The following is a 20317-nucleotide window of genomic DNA, read 5'->3' as shown; positions in this document are numbered from 1 at the left end:
TGGCATATTGTGTTACCAATGGATTGTTTGGTGACACTAGTCTGAACTGCCTTGAGGTCATTCACAAACTCCTCTTGTGTAGTTCTGGGCAGATCTCATGATCATCCTTACCCCATGAGGCAAAATCTTGCATGGTGCTCCAGACCAAGGGCGATTGATGCTTATTTTGTATTTCTTCCATTTGCAAATAATGGCTCCAACAGTTGTCTCCTTCTCACCAAGCTTCTTGCTGATGGTCTTGTAGCCTATTCCAGCCTTGTGCAGGTCTACAATCTTGTCCCTGACGTCCTTTGACAGCTCTTTGGTCTTGCCCTTGTTGGTGCCCAAGAAAGAGATTCTGTGGACAGGTGTTTTTTATACACATAACGAGTTGTTATTAGCACCTTCTTAAATTGACAGGAGTAATCTGTGTACCACATGAGCACATAGCCAGTCTGTGGGAGCCAGAATTATTGTTGGTTGGTAGGGGATCAAATACTTATTTTACTCACTAAACTGCAACTCAATGTATAACATTTGTATCACGTGTTTTGTTTCTGGATTTTTGGTTGATATTCTGTCTCTATCATTTAAAATGCACCTGTGCTAAAAATGATAGACCCTTCATTTCTTTGTACACAGGCAAACTGTATATGTACGTACATATAAACCTAATAATTTGCATATTTAACTACTGATTTGCTTATAAATATGGCAGCACACATACAATATTTCTTCAATAAAGATAAATTCCAACACATTAAATATTTAATGGGATTACACATAAATAACCTGTGTTAATATTCAGAAAACCTTTTTAGTAATGGGATGTTGTATTGGGATAAAATCTTTTTTTTTATATCCAATCAACTTAGATATCTTGCAACATTGTGTTACAATTTAACCTCTTCACGCCGGCCCTTTAAGGGGTTTCAGGCGCCGGAAGGCGGGACAGGGTTTTAGGGTCATGTGACCACCGGGATTCGCTGTCACGGTGGTCACATGACCGTAAAAGGTCCTGATCGCAAGGGGAGATCTGGACCTTTCCGTGAGACACCGACATATGTGCTGGGAGCGCGCAGGGCATTTGTTTTCAAATGGTACATAAATATGTGGCTCCTCAGCGTCAAGGCCCAGCCGTCGAGAGTTCGCATATTTGCGTACGGTCGGCGTCAAGGGGTTAAAATCATTTATTTATAATTTGTCCATGATATTCAGAATGGTTTTGTCCATAAAAGGAATTTAGTTATATTGATAGTTTTAAACATATAAATACTTCCAACGTTCATCTGTATAACTTTCCATAGAGATCCCTTTAATGAGAGGTGTTTGTCTCTTGTATACCCATCCCAGAGCTGAAACAATGTCCACAAGTCTACCTGGTCACACATTCAAGGTGTCTCCACACTTCACATTTTTGGGGCCTAGAAATTCTGGTAGATGTTGTTCCGTTTTTTCCAGGTGTGGTAAATATGTGATAATCCCATTGTTCCTGCAGTGAGAGGTGTCCTTGCTTCCCTCAATTCTGTTTTGCAAGAACAAACTATCTCAGTTGGGAACGAGATTGTCTCTTGCGTGAACTGGGACTTGAAAGTGACCCTGAGTTGTTGGGACCTATTGAGTTTAAAACAACTATGATTTGAGTTTGAGAAAAGATGAAAATATTCCTCTCATAGAAATTCTGACAGCACTTACTAGGGCCGATTTAGACAGGAGCCAAATAATCCAGCGTGTCTTTGGTGTGTGGGAGGAAACCGGAGAATCCAGAGGATACACACATAGACACAGGGAGAACATGCAAACTCCAGGCAGGTAGTACCGTGGTTGGGACTCAAACGGATGACCCTTAGCCAGTAATTCTTTAAGGATTTGTCGTCACAGCAACAGTGAAAGTAATAAGAACTACCCGAATTTGGCTCATATTTCGGTAGTTACTAACACTGGTACCGATGCTTGCCAGAATTAGGCGCAGATACTTCTTAGGGGAACTACCACCAGAAATCTGTCTATTGAATTCTCTTGACTGTATTGTTTTTGTCATGTCTGTGCTGACTAATAGTCTTGCCCTGTAGTTAAATGCAGTGGTTGCTTCATATTTTCTTCCTTGTCGGGACACAAATCAGATCCTAAGGTGATTTAACAAATATGGCTGCTCCCAGGAACATGTCTACACAAGCACATAATTTAATTGTTTCCAAACTCAAAACCAGAAATATAATATATTGCAACTTATTAGTCCTTGGTGTGGCAGTTGCATTTGTGTTCTTTTTCAAGCTGTTTAGTTTATTTTCATCTAGTAATCCTCTAAATAATAAATTCCCTGTCCTGGCTCCTCTGTATCTACGGAGGGAGCCATGTTATCACTTTTGGCTGATCTCCTTATATGGACTACAAACATGTCCATATCTCTTCCTTTCAGTTGTATGGAGGGCAGAGCAATTGGTAGTTTACAGAAGATAGCTAGGGAGGAAGATATTCTTAGGTGCAGCTCACCAGAAGTGACAAGTACACTGCGTTTTTGGCAAGATCAACAGGTATTTTCTGTACTTCCTGAAAATGTTCCTAGCAACAAAACAAATATAGCTATCACATCTTAAAGTGGTTCTAAAGGCTAAACATGTTTTACTTTAATGCATTCCTTGCTTTAAGGCAAGGGTCCTCAAACTATGGCCCGCGGGCTGAATACGACCCACCAAAGACATTTATCCTGCCTGCCGGGCCAACCTGAAAAACAAAAAAATGGCGCCGGCCGGCAAATAGCTAGGCTGCAAGAACACAGCGAGCAGCAACCTGCAAGCCCTGGATTTCACTTGCTGCAGCCAGAGGAGAAACAGGACAGGAATGGAGGTGAGCAAACCAGGCACCAGGTACAGTGCATTGCGGTTTCCAGAGTATCAATCTACAGTGCATTGTGGTGTCCAGTGTATCCGTGTACAGTGCATTGCGGTGTCCATTGTATCAGAGTACAGTGCATTGTGGTGTCCAGTGTATCAGAGTACAGTGCATTGTGGTGTCCAGTGTATCAGAGTACAGTGCATTGTGGTGTCCAGTGTATCAGAGTACAGTGCATTGTGGTGTCCAGTGTATCAGAGTACAGTGCATTGTGGTGTCCAGTGTATCAGAGTACAGTGCATTGTGGTGTCCAGTGTATCCGTGTACGGTGCATTGCGGTGTCCAGTGTATCAGAGTACAGTGCATTGCGGTGTCCAGTGTATTAGAGTACAGTGCATTGCGGTGTCCAGTGTATCAGAGTACAGTGCATTGTGGTGTCCAGTGTATCAGAGTACAGTGCATTGTGGTGTCCAGTGTATCAGAGTACAGTGCATTGTGGTGTCCAGTGTATCAGAGTACAGTGCATTGCGGTGTCCAGTGTGTCCGTGTACAGTGCATTCCGGTGCCCAGTGCAGTACAGTGCATTGCGGTGTCCAGTGCGTTACAGTGTACAGTGCATTGCGGTGTCCAGTGCATTACAGTGTACAGTGCATTGCGGTGTCCAGTGTATCAGAGTACAGTGCATTGCGGTGTCCAGTGTGTCAGAGTACAGTGCATTGCGGTGTCCAGTGTGTCAGAGTACAGTGCATTGCGGTGTCCAGTGTATCAGAGTACAGTGCATTGCGGTGTCCAGTGCATTACAGTGTACAGTGCATTGCGGTGTCCAGTGTATCAGAGTACAGTGCATTGCGGTGTCCAGTGTGTCAGTGTACAGTGCATTGCGGTGTCCAGTGTATCAGAGTACAGTGCATTGCGGTGTCCAGTGCGTTATAGTGTACAGTGCATTGCGGTGCCCAGTGCGGTACAGTGTACATTGCATTCCGGTGTCCAGTGCGTTAAGCGTACAGTGCATTCCAGTGCCCAGTGCAGTACAGTGCATTGCGGTGTCCAGTGCGTTACAGTGTACAGTGCATTGCGGTGTCCAGTGCGTTACAGTGTACAGTGCATTGCGGTGCCCAGTGCGTTACAGTGTACAGTGCATTGCGGTGTCCAGTGCGTTACAGTGTGCAGTGCATTGCGGTGTCCAGTGCGCTACAGTGTGCAGTGCATTTGAAATATTGTATTGTTTTTTCCTGGGTTTTTTTTTTTTTTGCACTACAAATAATATATGTGCGGCGTGCATAGGAATTAAAAAATTTTTCAAACTATAGTCCGGCCCCCCAACAGTGTAAAGGTCCGAGAACTGGCCCCCTGTTTCAATAGTTTGAGGACCCCTGCATTAAGGTAACAAATGTTTAAGCATCAGTTTTGGCCCCTCCCCCCCCAATGTACTTACCTGATCCCTCTTTCTATCCAGTGCTGTCCATGTCTGCAGCTCCTCTCTTCCCTCACTTCCATGTCTTTCTGGCTTTGCTGGGGCTTTGGGAACCATCGGCTCCTGCTGTTGTCAGTCAAAGCCAGTGAAGAAGGATTGGGGACCGGGCCGGGGCATCAATGGATGCAGCAGCGGGGCTCATGATCAAGCACGCACAAGTGCCCCCTATGGGAAGCAGCTTTCTCGACCTGAGAAGAACAGGTTCGGGGCTGCTCTGTGCAATTCTGTTACACAGAGCAGGTAAGTATAGAGGAGATGTTGTTTTAGTGTTTTTTGTTTTTTTTTATTTCCCTTTCCAATCACTTTAAGGTCTGTAAGCAGCAATACATTACATTTTTTGTTCTTGGGTTTAGTTATCCTTTTGGCCTCATGCACACTGGGCCTTTTTTTTTCCTACCCTAGATGCCTTGTTATAGAGGAGGAAAAAGCAGCATTAAAAACATTACACTCGCATTTTGTAAATGTGTTTAGTTGTGTCACGTGCTTTGGCGTTCATTATTTCCATTGGCCAGTATATGGCCATTGAAATGAATAAACTGCCAAGCGCCGAGCAATTAAGCGTGTTTGGACACATTTAGGTGCGTCAAGTTTTTTATGCTCTTCTCCTGAACAGCTGACCCTGGGATTTTTTTTCTCTGCCTTTTAAACATCTGTAAATTATTTTTATACAGGAATTATATAGTGCCAATAGTTTGCTCAGCGCTTTACAATATAAAGGGAGACAATACAGCAACAATACAGTTCAATACAAGAGGGATAGGAGGGCCCTGATCCTTGGAGCTTACAATCTACGATGCCTGTGTACACATGAACACATAGAGGGGCAATTAGAGGCAAAAAACTAAAGTCAAACGAGTGATACGATTGTTTAACTTTTTTATACATAAATTTTTGCATATATTTTTGAAAAAGGAACTTTTAGAAGTTATCTCCTTTTATAGGGTATCCTCTTATATTCTAGTTATGATTGCCTATGATGTTGAAGCTTGTTTGAAGGCTCAGAACCAATCCACCTTTTTGTGGGGAGGCTCTGCTATGTGCTGCTTTTTTTTTTTTTTATTGGGTTTTCAAAACCAGGCCAGCATTGTACATAAAAAGTCAAGCTCTTCTGAGCTCATAATTGGGTTCAGAGCTACCTTTTAAGGCAGAGAACAGCTGATTGAGGAGCTTTGAGTGGGGGGGACTTTTGGTAATGTTGGGTCAGGACACGGATTGTTTTCCAGTTTAGTCGGGGGAACTCGAGAACTCTTTAAAGGGATCCCCCATCTTATTATACACAGGTCCCTAATCTAAATGACCCCTAGATTATCCTAAGTGACCCCCAGGGAGACTAAAGTCTTCATATCAATTGATTTATAGAACATAGCAGTCCTGTAAGCTGCTGCCACCTAGTGGCTGACTTTGTTGTTAAGGCCTCTCCTAGCTCTGCCATGTAGATATTTCTCTAGCAGCAAGCTCCTATTGATGTGAGTGCAGGGGAAGACATTGTTTACCCTGTCAATGGGTGTTGAATGCTAGAACATGTGATTGCCTGGAGGTTTTCTCTAATGATTCACGTTATGCAGTTTTACATTATCCTCAAACTCTGTGCTATATAATAGCACCCAACCACTGATGTCTTTGCAGCACATTTTAATTAAAGTCTGTCAGAGGATGCGCTCTGGAATTAAAGGATGTTGTGTTTATGAGTGCTTCTAGCTGCTTTATCCTTTCCGATGAAGCCGTTAAATGGAACCTTTAAAAACCTGCTTATTTTCTCCCATGTTTTCAGGAGGACACAATGGAAGTGGAAGAGTTTTTGAAAGAAGCTGCTGTGATGAAGGAGGTTAAACACCCCAACCTGGTTCAATTGCTGGGTATGTAAACAGGACAAAAGAAGCATTCTCCTTTTCACTTTTTTTTTGCACTTGCATAGAGGTAAAGTGTGTCTGTGATTAAAATTCACATTTCAAAGAACTGCTTATGTATGGGCACGTATGGTTGCATACATACAGTGCCTGGAAAAAGTATTCATACCCTTTGAAATGTTCCACATTTTGTCATGTTACAGCCAAAAAGGTAAATGTATTTTATGTGTTGAACCAACACAAAGTGGCACATATTTGTGAAATGGAAAGAAAATGATAAATGGTTTTCAAAATTTTTTACAAATATGTGAAAAATGTTGGTGTGCACTTGTATTCAGCCCCCCCTGAGTCTGTACTTTGTAAAACCACCTTTCACTGCAATTACAGCTGCAAGTCTTTTTGGGGATGTCTCTACCAGCTTTGCACATCTAGAGAGGGAGAATTTTGCCCATTCTTCTTTGCAAAATAGCTCAAGGTCTGTCAGATTGGATGGAGAGCATCTGTGAACAGCAATTTTCAAGTCTTGCCACATATTCTCAATTGGATTTAGGTCTGGACTTTGACTGGGCCATTCTAACACATGAATATGCTTTGATCTACAGTTGCAAGAAAAAGTATGTGAACCCCTTGGGATTACGTGGAGTTTTGCATGAATTGGGCATAAAATGTGCTCTGAACGTCATCTAAGTCACAACAATAGAAGAACACAGTCTGCTGAACATAATACTACACAAACCTGTTTTGGGTTTACTGGTTTCAAGAAGCACTGTCTGATGTGAACCATGCCTCGCAGAAAAGAGCTCTCAGAAGACCTACGATCAAGAATTGTTGACTTGCATGAAGCTGGAAAGGGTTACAAAAGTATCTCCAAAAGCCTTGATGTTCATGTGTCCACGGTAAGACAGACTGTCTACAAATGGAGAAAGTTTAGCACTGTTGCTACTTTCCCTAGGCGTGGTCGTCCTGTAAAAATGACTGCAAGAGCACAGCACAGAATGCTGCATAAGATAAAGAAGAATCCGAGAGTGTCAGCTAAAGACCTACAGAAATCTCTGGCACATGCTAACATTTTTGTTGACACATCTACAATAAGGAAAACATTAAACAAGAATGGAGTACATGGGAGGACACCGCGGAGAAAGCCATTGCTGTCCAAAAAGAATATTGCAGCACGTTTGAAGTTTGCAAAAGAGCGCCTGGATGTTCCACAGCACTACTGGCAAAATATACTGTGGACAGATGAAACCAAGATTGAGTTGTTTGGGAAGAACACACAACACTATGTGTGGAGGAAAAAAGGCACAGCACACCAACATCAAAACCTCATCCCCACTGTAAAACATGGCGGAGGGAGCATCATGGTTTGGGGCTGCTTTTCTGCCTCAGGGCCTGGACGGATTGTTGTCATTGATGGGAAAATGAATTCCAGAGTTTATCAAAACATTTTGCAGGAAAACGTACGACCATCTGTCCGCCAACTGAAGCTCCGCAGAGGATGGGTGATGCAACAGGACAATGACCCAAAGCATACAAATAATTCAACAAATCAATGGCTGCAACAGCACAGAATACGCCTTCTGGAGTGGCCCAGTCAGAGTCCTGACCTCAACCCGATTGAAATGCTGTTGCATGACCTTAAGAGAGCGATTCACACCAGACATCCCAAGAATATTGCTACACTGAAACAGTTTTGTGAAGAGGAGTGGTCCAGAATTACTCCAGATCGTTGTGCAGGTCTAATCTGCAACTACAGGAAACGTTTGGTTGAGGTTATTGCTGCCAAAGGAGGGTCAACCAGTTATTAAGTCCAAAGGTTCACATACTTTTTCCTCCCTGCACTGTGAATGCAATTAAACCATGGCAACATCTAATGTTTGTGTAGTATTATGTTCAGCAGACTGTGTTCTTCTATTGTTGTGACTTAGATGACGTTCAGAGCACATTTTATGCCCAATTCATACAAAACTCCACGTAATCCCAAGGGGTTCACATACTTTTTCGTGCAACTGTAAAGCATTCCATTGTAGCTCTGGCTGTATGTTTAGGGTCGTTGCACTGCTGGAACTGATCCTCCGCCCCAGTCTCAAGTCTTTTTCAGACTCCTAATAGGTTTTCTTTTAATCATGCTCTGCATTTTGCTCCATCCATTTTCCCATCAACTCTGACTAGCATTCCTGTCCCTGCTGAAGAAAAGCATCCCCTCAACATGAGGCTGCCACCACCATGTTTCACGGTGGGGATGGTGCATTCAGGGTGATGTGCAGTGTTAGTTTTCTGCCACACATAGTGTTTTGCTTTTAGGCCAAAAAGTTAAATTTCGGTCTCATCTGACCAGAGCACCTTCTTCCACATGTTTGCTGTGCCCCCCCCCCCCCCACCACCACCATGGCTTCTCGTAAACTGCAAACGGGACTTCTTATGGCTTTCTTTCAACAATGGCTTTCTTCTTGCCACTCTTCCATAAAGGCCAGATTTCTGGAGTGTATGACTAATAGTTTTCCTGTGGACAGATTCTCCCACCTGGGCTGGGGATCTTTGCAGCTCCTCCAGAGTTACCATGGGGCTCTTAGCTGCTTCTCCGATTAATGCTCTCCTTGCCCAGCCTGTCAGTTTAGGTGGATGGCCATGTTTTGGTAGGTTTGCAGTTGTGCCATACTCTTTCCATTTTTAGATAATGGATTGCACAGTGCTCTGTGAGATGTTCAAAGCTTGGGATATTTTTTTTATAACCTAACCCTGCTTTAAGCTTCTCCACTACTTTATCCCTGACCTGTCTGGTGTGTTCCTTGGCCTTCATAATGCTGTTTGTTCATTAATGTTCTCTAACAAACCTCTGAGGGCTTCACAGAACAGCTGTATTTATACTGAGATCATATTACAAACAGGTGTACTCTACTAATTAGGTGACTTCTGAAGGCAATTGGTTCCACTAGATTTTAGTTAGGGGTATCAGAGTAAAGGGGGCTGAATACAAATGCACGCCACACTTTTCAGATTTGTATTTGTAAAAAATGTTGAAAACCATTTATCATTTTCCTTCCACTTCACAATTATGTGACACTTTGTGTTGGTCTATCCCATAAAATGCGATAGACCAACAAAAAATACATAAAAAATACATTTATGTTTTTGTTTGTAACATGACAAAATGTGGAAAATTTCAAGGGGTATGAATACTTTTTCAAGGCACTGTATGAAGTTGCATACAGTTTATAATTACACACTATTAGTACACTGGTGTGTATTGAGCAAATGGTCTCAGCAGGAGCCCCAAGCTTTACAGGGATGTGATTCTGACCAAGTATATTAGATTAGAGACTCCTGCCTATTGGACTGCATACGGGTATTATATATGTAGAAAAAACTGCAACAACTGTAGCAGAAGAGTGGAGGTAAGAGTAGGAAATGGTGGTTGTTAAAGCAATGTTTCTCTTTCATGATATTTATCTGGAGCATCTATCTGTTATAAAGGTAACCATTTATAATGTGATTGCCACATTGTACAGCAAAAGTATAAAACCAGCATATATGTAAGGGGTTAGCAATTTTCAGCTTTTTTTTTTTTTTTACTGGTTAGTTTCTAGGGGCAACATCTTCCATTTTTTGCAATAATTTTTTGTCATTTTGTTTTAATGCATCAGCTCCATAATATTTATTAGTAGTGTGGTTTAAGAATTGTGTAGTTTGCTCCTGAACTTTCTTATATCAGGAGCTCCCATAATGTAATCAGAGATGTCCCAGCATATTGGTAACAATGGGATTATTTTGCAGTAGCCCTTTCTTCATAGGAATGGGAAGAGTCACTGTACCATGCAGCGTGTTCGGTGTGCATTTAGCTGTTGGGGGAAGCGGGTTTCAACAGTTTCAGGATGGTCTCCCACCACATGCTCCCACTAAAGGCTTTGCTCCCTGTTCTATACAGCTACCTACCTAACCAATTTACTCTTCTGTCCTTATATACAGTGTGTATGTGTGTATATATATATATATATATATATACATATATATATATATATATTCTATACATACTGATCTATACATGGTAATTTATTACATTGACCGATCCATCAAATACTATTCTTAAAGAGATGCTTTAATACCCTGCTTTGTTCTAGGGGTCTGCACACGGGAACCCCCATTTTACATCATCACGGAGTTCATGACATATGGTAACCTGTTGGATTACCTGCGGGACTGCAATCGGCAGGAGGTGACAGCTGTGGTGCTGCTCCATATGGCGACTCAGATCTCATCTGCTATGGAGTATTTAGAGAAGAAGAACTTCATTCACAGGTGGGTGGCCTAAACTATACACCGCACAGGTCATCATAAGTAGACAGCACAATGGCTAAATTGTTAGCACTTTCGCCTGGCAGCACTAGGGTCATTGGTTTGAATCCCAACCATGGCACCACATGACTGGAGCTTGCATGTTCTCCTTCTGGCTACTCCAGTTACCTCCCACACTCCAAAGACATGCTGCTAGGTTAATTGGCTCCTGTCTAAATTGGCCCTAGTATGTGTATGTATGAACGTCAGTTAAGGACCTTAGATTGTACACCCCTTGAGGGTTAGGGACTGATGTGAATGTACAATATATATGTAAAGAGCTGCGTAAATTGAGAGCACTATATAAGCACCTGTAATAAATAAAAAAATAAATAAGTCCATTTACTTTTGTCCGTAAATCCCACTAGAAAGTTATCAGTGAAAGCATTGTTTTCTTTTTGTAATTCTGAGGTGAACATGTATTGTAGAGGATAGGGAGGTTTTAAAAAAAAGCCACTGCTGAATTCACTGAATACAATAAACACTCTTAAGCTTACCATAGATGGGTCGAACCATGGCCGATTCAGCAGGGACCAGCCAAGATTTAATCCCTCTGTGGGAAGGCTGAATGTACCTAAGTCAATCCATGTGTATACTTTCTATGGGGGGGGGGGGGGGTGTAAACCTTGTCTTCGTTCTTGTAATATCACTCAGTATAATCTTAACTCTTTAGTAAAGTCTAGGGTTGCACTGATATGGCTTTTTTACCGGCGAGTATGAACGAGTACTGTTACTCTCAGTCAAGTACTCGCTGATAGAGAGTATCAGTATTTTTTGAGGTGTGTTTGGAGCCCATACAAAACGAATGGGCTCAAATCGCACTGCAAAGAATTGCATGCGATTTGAACAGGAGTGCGATGTGATTCCTGTCTAAATCGTGGGTGGTTTCCCACACAACTGCTGTGTGAACCCAGACTTGTCATACTGGCTTCAGCTTGAATTCACAGAGGAGCTGTGCAGGAAACCTCCCTGCGTGACAGGTTCCACCAACGAGGCTCCGGCTCCTGATCCAACTGTGGACATTAGCGGCTGTAGCTTGAGCACATTCTGCCTCTCCCATAGCTTTGTTCCCTGCTCCCAGAAGCGGCTGTCTTCCACATCTCCAGTGGCTCTCTCCCCCTGCCTCCAGTGGTTCGAGCCACCCACCAGCCTATGCTTACATTATAAGTTCACCTAAGGTGACGTTACACTGGGCCCCATCCCCCTGGTTGCCATGTACCAGAATGTCACGATCCCCCACTGTCAGACGCTGAAAAGCCGCTTCACCAGTCTGGGGATTTTATCCCCTTCCCCAGCTTTCTCTCCTCGTAGTGCTGACAGTATGGACTACAGAGATTCGAATTGGTCAGCATCGACACATGGACTTCCCAGAGGAAGACAGCCACCTTTGAGAGCAGGGAGCAGCCGTGGGAGAGACAGGAGGAGCCCAGGCTTCAGCTACTAATGTCTGCAGTCAATTCCGGAGCCAGAACTTTGCTGGTGGAACCCGTCATGCAGGGAGGTTTCCCACACCCCTACTGTGTGAACTCCGTCACTATGAGAAGCATGAGTTCACACAGGGGTTGTGTGGGAAACTGCATGTGATTCGGACAGGAATTGCACCGTATTCCTTTCAAATCGTATGCAGTTGACAAATGACAAAGGAATTTACAAATGACAAAGCAGTATAGGAATCATTTAAAAGGTACAAAAACCAATTGGATAATCCAAGCGGTACAAAATGTTTGACAAAATGATTTAAAAGCAGTGTCATATCCACAGTGACAAAAGACCAATTTAAAGAACAATAAAAGTTTAATAATGCCTGAGGACACTCAACAAGTAGACAGGCCATAGACAGTGTGAATTTCTTCGTTGCAGGAAAGAAATTCACTTGATTTCCCCCATCAAGGCAGTCAGTGTTGATAGAAGAATCCCTCCCACCGAGCCTGAATGAACCGGGCTGAGATTTGAACCATCTATGGCTGGCTTTAGAGCTTTTGTATGAGCCAAAAAAAGAACAAGAGAATGTAAGAAAATAAAAGAGAACATAGAGTGTGAGGAAGGGGGGTCCTCTAGGGACTGGACGACAATGGGGAGCATACAGTTTAAGATGGTGAAATGATTTACCTAAACACCCATTACTTACATACTAGGGTTTCTGGATAAGGAATTATATACTCCTCCAGTCAGAACGGCTATTACTAGGCTCCTGTTCTTGGCATTTAAATGCATTTTGTTAAAGTGGCTTGCATCTGCACCCTTTGCATTTGAAGAGTGGCGGACAAATGTTAATTCTACCTTGTTGAAAGAGAAACAAATTATGAGACAGAGAGGGACTCCCTCTAAATTCAATGAGATTTGGGACCCTTGGCTTCAGACTCCAGGTTTGCTCCCTTTAACTCTTGTATCCCTGAGTATACTGCATTGTTAGTTGTTTTGTGGTCTGGACCCTTGCTTGGAGATATATAGGTATCACAACACCAGACTTATATGACACCACTAATGGTAGAGGGACCCGAAATGTTGTGGACGTAATCTAGGCACCTTACCCATGGGCAAGACATGATTTGGGTTACTACACTGTATTTCATTGGGCTCTGTCCAAATTACTTGTACATTTTGCCTCACCATAAGAATTAACAAATTAAGTTAGAAAGGTAATGTGATTGTAACATGTTTTATTGCTACATGATACCAGGGATGTAATAGAGTACTGTTTTGATACCATTTCTAGCTTTGACCTTACTACATCTACTGTATGTGTAAGGTCAACCCCAGAATGTGGGGTTGAGGGATTTGGCTGCATTTAGTAAGTGCGGAGTGATAGACTGTTTATATAAGCCTGTTGGAGCACAATCCGTGGGTTCCACAGTTTATATTCCACTCTTGGACAGCCAGCAAAAGAGAGAAAATATTCTTCTTATGAGATTAAGCTTACTTAAACAACAGAGGCTACCTGGTGCTTGAGGAGCGCAAGTACTGTCTAGATGTGTTTTCTGCTGTAGGCTCTAGAAGTCATTTTGAAGAGGGCAACTTATTGATTAGGTAGCAGTATTTTCAGCCTTCTCTATTGTTGTACACGGAGGCATATATTTCCTCTCTGCAATAAAGTACCTGTAGGCACCCAGATTGGAGTGTTGGACTCCTTTGTATTAAATTTTTCGCCCCTGCTCTTGCTGTCAGAACAGGTTTGATTTTCTGCCATGCAATACAATTACTTTTGTGAGAATTATGGAATTATGCTTTCAGGGTTTCAAAAAAACAGTGCCAGAAGTCTGATGGTTGAGCTTTAGTAATGTGAATTCAGATTGGTTGATATGCTTTATGGTACTTTGCTCCTTACACACTTTAAAAAAACATAAAGAGTTCGCCTTTTTAAATCTACTGGGGCACCTTGATTGCATGGTACATTTTATTACAGACACTGTGCAGCTTACAAAATTGGTGTTTAGTAAAAATGCCATATTAGTAGACCCATTGTGTCATTCCCACAGCCTGGCCAAAAACACTAACTTTGAAAGTGACCCCCTCCTCCCCCCACCCTGCCTGGGATCTGGGATGCACCATAAATCACACAAACAAGCTCTCTCCCACTTATGAAACTCATGCATGTGCAGTCTTCCTCTATTTGTTGTAGCAGCTGAGCTCAGCAGTGCTTCGAAAGGAGAAGAGTGCACTGCCCGTGTGTGTTCCATGCACTCTGTACCTACATGGTACTATCACAGCATGTTTGGAGTTTGGGCAGCACCCAAAAGATCACAAAATTGTATAGTTAGAATTGTCTAGCAGCGTACATAGGACTACAGAATACATGTGCGTGGGCCAGTTGAAGCAAGATGCTTGTTTTAAAGTATCTGGAGCTTATTTCTATATCTATTGCTATTCCATTAATCTGTTCGGCTATGAACAGTATTTTATTTACGTATTTACCATTTCAAATCTACAATAGCTATGATATTCTAAAACTGCCAGAGAATTCAAAGTTCTCTTACTTGCAACAGTATAGCAATTTATCTGAAGAGCAGAGCTCACGTTTATGTGGTAATCTCAGGTACAACTTAAAACGGAACTAAACCCATCAATTTGACCTGACACATCCACCCGCCCCCCCCCCCCCCCCTTACTTCTTGACTTGGTCAATCTAACAACAGCTAGGAAGGAGACAGCTCCTTTATAACCACAGACTATCTTGGCTGTGAGCACTTAAAGCTAGGTATGCACAGTTTCTTTCCTGCAACCACAACAGCTATGTGGATCCAAGAATCTCTCATGCTGTGTTGTATTCTGACTGCTTTGTAAAGCACCTAGGAACATAGGACAGAGTACTACATGTACTTTATCCGATAGAGTAAAAATAAAAACATTTAATTATTGATTTTCTTTAAAGCCCGTTTAAAACTACATGTCCATCTAGGACTACCTTCAGCCGCAGGGTGTGCGATTTCATTGCTGAATACACAGCCTTGCTACTCTATTATGGGAAGAAAAACAATGGATCTACAGGTAGAAAAACAGCTGCTTCATATATGTCATTTATTGTTTTGTGCATAGTCACACTTTAACAGATAAACACATTAAAGAAAATTAAATTAATTTAATTGACATAAAACTCCAACAAACGTCTTACAACAGGTTTTTCTTTTTGTTTGGAATATATGTTTAAGCAATATACACCAATCAGTCATAACATTATGACCACTCACCGTTAAAGTGAATAACATTCTTGTTTCAGTAAAGTTTTAGTTCAAGTACATTAGGGATGTGTTTAGAGCGTCATCTAAAAGTGGGTGGGATATTTAGGCAGCAAGTGAGCATGTTGTCCGTGAAGTTGAAAGCAGAAAAGATAGACAAACGTAAGGATTTGAATGACTTTGACAAGAGAAAAATGGTGACTGGGTAAGAGCAACTCCAGAACTGACGCTCTTGTGGGATGTTCTTGGTCTGCAGTGGTCAGGCTCTACCAAAAGGGGTCCAAGAAAGGAAACCGGTGAACGTTCAAAAGGGTCATAGCCGGCCAAGGCTCACTGATGCACGAGGGGAGAGAAGACTGATCTGTGTAGTCTGATCCAATAGAAGCGCTATTGTAACTCAATTTCTGAAAAACTTAATGTTAATTCTGATAGAAAGGTGTGAGAACACACAGTGCATCACAGTTTATGTATGGGGCTGTTAAGTTACAGACCTGTCAGGGTGCCCATGCTGACCCTTGTCCACAACCAAAAGTGCCCGAGCATCAGAATTAGTCCATGGAGCATTGGGTGAAGGTGGCCTGGTCTAATGAATTCATGAATGGGTTGAGGAACACATCAACAAGTTTGAAGCATTGACTTGGCCTTCAAATTCTCCAGGTCTCACTCCAATCGAGCATCTTTGTGATGTGCTGGAAAAACTGATCTTTGGATGTCCCACTTTGCAACTTGCATGATTTAAAGGATCTGCTACTGATTGCTTGGTGCCAGTTACCACAGCATATCTTCAGAGGTCTAGTGGAATCCATACTTTGATGAGCTTTGGTGGGTGGCTGATAAGTGTAAATAAATACAAACGGTATGCCTTCCCAACTGTGTTGTATGCTATGTCCCAACTCTGTAACTGACACTTTTGCTGGACAGGTTGGTCTGTTATAGGAAGGCCATGTCACCCCCCTCCCACCTGACATCCTTCAATTGAAAAAATCAAAGAAGTTGGATGGAAAATGTTGACTGAACTGCAGCTGTATCAAATTAGATGCAGACACTGCTCGGACATTCTGAAAGCTGGCACCATTCTGCATTCATCCACCCACTTCCAGGGAATATCCGATTGCCTCTCGGGGGATCAGGAAGGAATTTTTTAAACTGTAGGCGCAAATTGGATCATGCTTTGCTGGGTTTTTTGCCTTCCTCTGGATAAACTGTGGGTATAGGATTATACATTTTTTTTTTTTAATTTATGGCTGAACTGGATGGACTTTTGTCTTTTTTCAGCCACTAACTATGTAACTTTGGAGGGATCTGTTAGATTTCTTTAATTTTTTTTTAATCTTTTGCCTATAGTTACGCTTAAATATTTATTCTCGTCATATAAAGATTTTCTATGGAATCATTAGTAACAATAGCCAATATGTTTAGGAACAGTTGTTCGTTTATGAACAGAAAAGTTAAAACACCGTGCTTTTCCCCATCTGTTAAAGTGGTACAGTGTGTTCAGTCTCTGTAGCAAATACAGCATGCCATGTGGTAATCCATGCTGAGACTAAACATCCAGTGCAGTCTTGTGCTATCCTTGCAGAAGGAAATTTGTAAAATGCAACCGAGAAAGAGAGCAGTTCTAATGCTGGCCATAGACTAGTAGTTTGTCGTTACTGTAGTCAAAACAAAGGAACAAGATAAAAAATATTTGTGGAGCAAACAGACTTCCAACACTGTTTGCGAAAGTCCGTTCACTTTAAAATGAAATTTTGAAAGCAAATGTTTTTAAATACATTCTAATGACTTTAATCAAGTCATTGAATATACTGATGAGAATTTCTTTTTCAATCATTTTTATTGGGTTTTTGTAAAAAAAAAAAAAATGAAATGTACACTGATTAATTTCTAATAATGAATAAGGCCTGGATGGCTGAAACATGTTGACTTCTTGACATCTGGGAATATGGCAGCTATCATAGAGCTATGTCTTGTAGGTGATACATATGTGGCCAAAGGGGAACATAAAGAGTTTAAAAAAAAAAGAGGGACGAGGACCATTGTCTTTTCTTCCACAAACATAATCCTTGAGGTATCATAGTTATTGTGGTTAACAACCATCAGGTGTCTAACAAGAAAATGTTTTTTCCAAAGGTTGCTAACCAGTTTTTCATATAACATGCAGGTAAGTTTGCGCTTCATTATAGCTTGATCAATCATAGGGGTCTTCCAAGCAATAGCTATAGATGTTTTAGCAGCCAAAAACATGTAAGAGATAAGTCTGCGAATGTTTCGGAATATTGTCAACAGGTTCATTTAGGAGAGCTATTTGAGCTTTTTTGGTAACATTGACCATTGTGACCAAATGAATTAAAGTGTGCTTATACCATGTTATTGTTGTATTATATTATGTATTATACCTAGAGGGCTACCTGTGTGAGCCTGGTCCACTTTGGAAGAAGGATGTAGGAGTTTTTGAGGAGAAGCAGTAAGACACAGTGTGACAATCAGTACAGCTAAGTTCTCTCAATGTGTCTCACAGGTTGTCCCAACTTTATATTCTTTTAAGGGTACGCTACACCCCAGCTAAACTCCATGCCAAGGGGCTGCATAATGATCCAATCTACAGTTGTGACCAAAATTATTCAACCCCCACTGAAATTGAGTGTTTTGGCCAGTTTGACATTGCTTTTGATCATTCAGTCATCTTGCTTACATTTACATTAAAGAGGCACTTGTAGGTCAGACAAATATAACATAACAGTTATAATGAAATAACCACAAATGTCTTTTCTGTGCTCACAGCATTATCAGTTTTATTCAACCCCCAAGTGACATTCAATCTTAGTACTTAGTACAGCATCCTTTTACAGTTATAACAGCTTTTAAACGTGAAGCATAGCTTGACACAAGTGTCTTGCAGCGATCTACGGGTATCTTCGCCCATTCTTCATGGGCAAAGGCCTCCAGTTCAGTCACATTCTTAGGCTTGCGCACTGCAACTGCTTTCTTTAAGTCCCACCAGAGGTTCTCAATCGGATTTAAGTCTGGTGACTGCGATGGCCACTCCAAAATGTTCCAGCCTTTCCTCTGCAACCATGCTCTAGTGGACTTGGAGGTATGCTTGGGATCATTGTCCTGTTGAAAGGTCCAACGTCTCCCAAGCCTCAGGTGTGTGACGGACTGCATCACGTTTCCATCCAATATCTCCTGGTACTGAAGAGAATTCATGGTACCTTGCACACGCTGAAGCTTCCCTGTACCTGCAGAAGCAAAACAGCCCCAAAGCATGATTGACCCTCCACCATGCTTCACAGTAGGCAAGGTGTTCTTTTCATCATAGGCCTTGTTCTTCCTCCTCCAAACATAGCGTTGATCCATGGGCCCAAACAGTTCTAATTTTGTTTCATCAGTCCACAGAACACTATCCCACAACTTTTGTGGTTTGTCCACATGGCTTTTGGCATACTGCAGTCGACTCTTCTTATTCTTTGGAGACAGCAAGGGGGTACGCCTGGGAGTTCTGGCACGGAGGCCTTCATTACGCAGTGTGCGTCTTATTGTCTGGGCTGAAACTTCTGTACCCACATCTGACAAATCTTTTCTCAGTTCCTCAGCAGTCACACGGGGACTTCTCTCCACTCTACGCTTCAGGTAGCGCACAGCAGTCGAAGTCAGCATCTTCTTTCTGCCACGACCAGGTAGCGTTTCAACAGTGCCCTTTGCCTTGAATTTGCGAATGATGCTTCCTAAGGTGTCTCTTGGTATGTTTAACATCTTTGCAATCTTCTTATAGCCATTGCCCTTCCTGTGAAGAGAAATCACCTCTTCTCTTGTCTTCCTGGACCATTCTCTTGCCTTCACCATGTTTGTAACCACACCAGTAAATGTCTAGAAGGAGCTGAGTATCACAGTCATTTTAAAGCTGCCTAATTGGTGCTTATTATGCTTGATTGCTGCTCGGTGACATCCACAGGTGTTTTCAATACCTGATGGAAAGCACCTGTATGAACCTCTGTTCTTCAGAGTGGTAGTCTTTAAGGGGTTGAATAATTGTGGCAATGAAGAAACCACATAAGAACCATTTACTACTGTATTACATAAACAATTGATGTCATTTTAGTTGCATTTGGGTAGTTACAACGTCCTTGTAGGATTTGATTCTGAATACAATTCCAAATGTACACTATAGTCCCTAAACCCCTTTACAGCATTGGGGGTTGAATAATTTTGGTCACAACTGTATAATAATTGCAAGAGGGATCAGAGATCTCATTCACATGTTTTGGCTCTGACCCAAATTGCATCGATACTGGGAATCACTGGTAGACACCTTTAATACTGTTTTTCAAACCACTGTAAAGTTAGACTTCAAACCTTGTAAATTGGGAATTCTGGATGATGGTATCTTGTCTTTGTATCAGATTAAGGCATTATCCAAAACGTTATTTCTGGCTAAGTTGCTTCTTCAGCACTGGAAGCTGGCAACTCCCCCATGGAGGAGGATACGTGCTGTAGGGAACACTTTACACTATGATAAGTTAATATATCTCCACTGTAGATGCCCAGCAAAGTTTGAAAATTGTGGGAATCCTGGTTGTGTTCTCCAGGTCTGGCTTCCCTAGATTTGGTGTTACATAGATTATTTTAATCCTATAAATTGCTCAGGTGTAGTACATGCTTTCCTGGAAGTCCGGATTGAAATTGTCTATATCCTGAGCTGGAAATAGAGTGTTATAATTAATGATGACCAGTGTGATAGTAAAAGAGAAAGGAAACATCATAAAAAAGAAATAGAGAATAGTGAATACTTCAATGAAAAAACAAAATGGACTATATAACAAATAACAAATAAAAATATAGGTGGATCCCTTTGAGAACGAGCATGCACACGAAACGCGTCAGCGAGGAGCCTACATGCTGACGTCACGCCGCCGTGTCCACTTGATGGTCCAGCGGCCATCTTTGTAAATGCTTTTTATCCATTGATGGTTTTATGCTCCACATGGTTGCTATCTTTTTAATAAAACATACTACACTATATGATATTGTCTCCGGGCTCGGTCTATGAGCTATGAGCCCTCTAGGAGTAATCCCTTTCATTGGTTCACCGTGGGCTGGAGATGGAGACTCGGCTGCTCTACTTTTGATCATTTGGTTTTCACTGGCTTCCAGAGAGATCCCACCTTCAACCTTGTCACCGGCAG

The 20317-nt window shown here is 41.9% G+C and overlaps 1 protein-coding gene across 2 annotated transcripts in view; it reads left to right on the top strand.

Moving 5' to 3' along the window:
• ABL1 (ABL proto-oncogene 1, non-receptor tyrosine kinase) overlaps window positions 1-20317 on the top strand; it is a 375160-nt gene that overhangs the window by 318560 nt on the left and 36283 nt on the right. For both annotated transcript variants that reach the window (XM_089669033.1, XM_089669032.1), the window contains 2 exons: window positions 6057-6141; window positions 10248-10425. In XM_089669033.1, coding sequence (XP_089525159.1) covers window positions 6057-6141; window positions 10248-10425 — 263 coding nt within the window. The remainder of the gene's footprint in view (window positions 1-6056; window positions 6142-10247; window positions 10426-20317) is intronic.

This window comes from Staurois parvus, unplaced genomic scaffold (assembly GCF_062004578.1).
Source record: "Staurois parvus isolate SC_StPar_1 unplaced genomic scaffold, SC_StPar_1.0 ptg000068l, whole genome shotgun sequence".
Classification (NCBI taxonomy): Eukaryota; Metazoa; Chordata; class Amphibia; order Anura; family Ranidae; genus Staurois; species Staurois parvus.
Note: the sequence above shows the minus strand (reverse complement) of the source record. Positions and strands in the feature narration are given on the sequence as shown.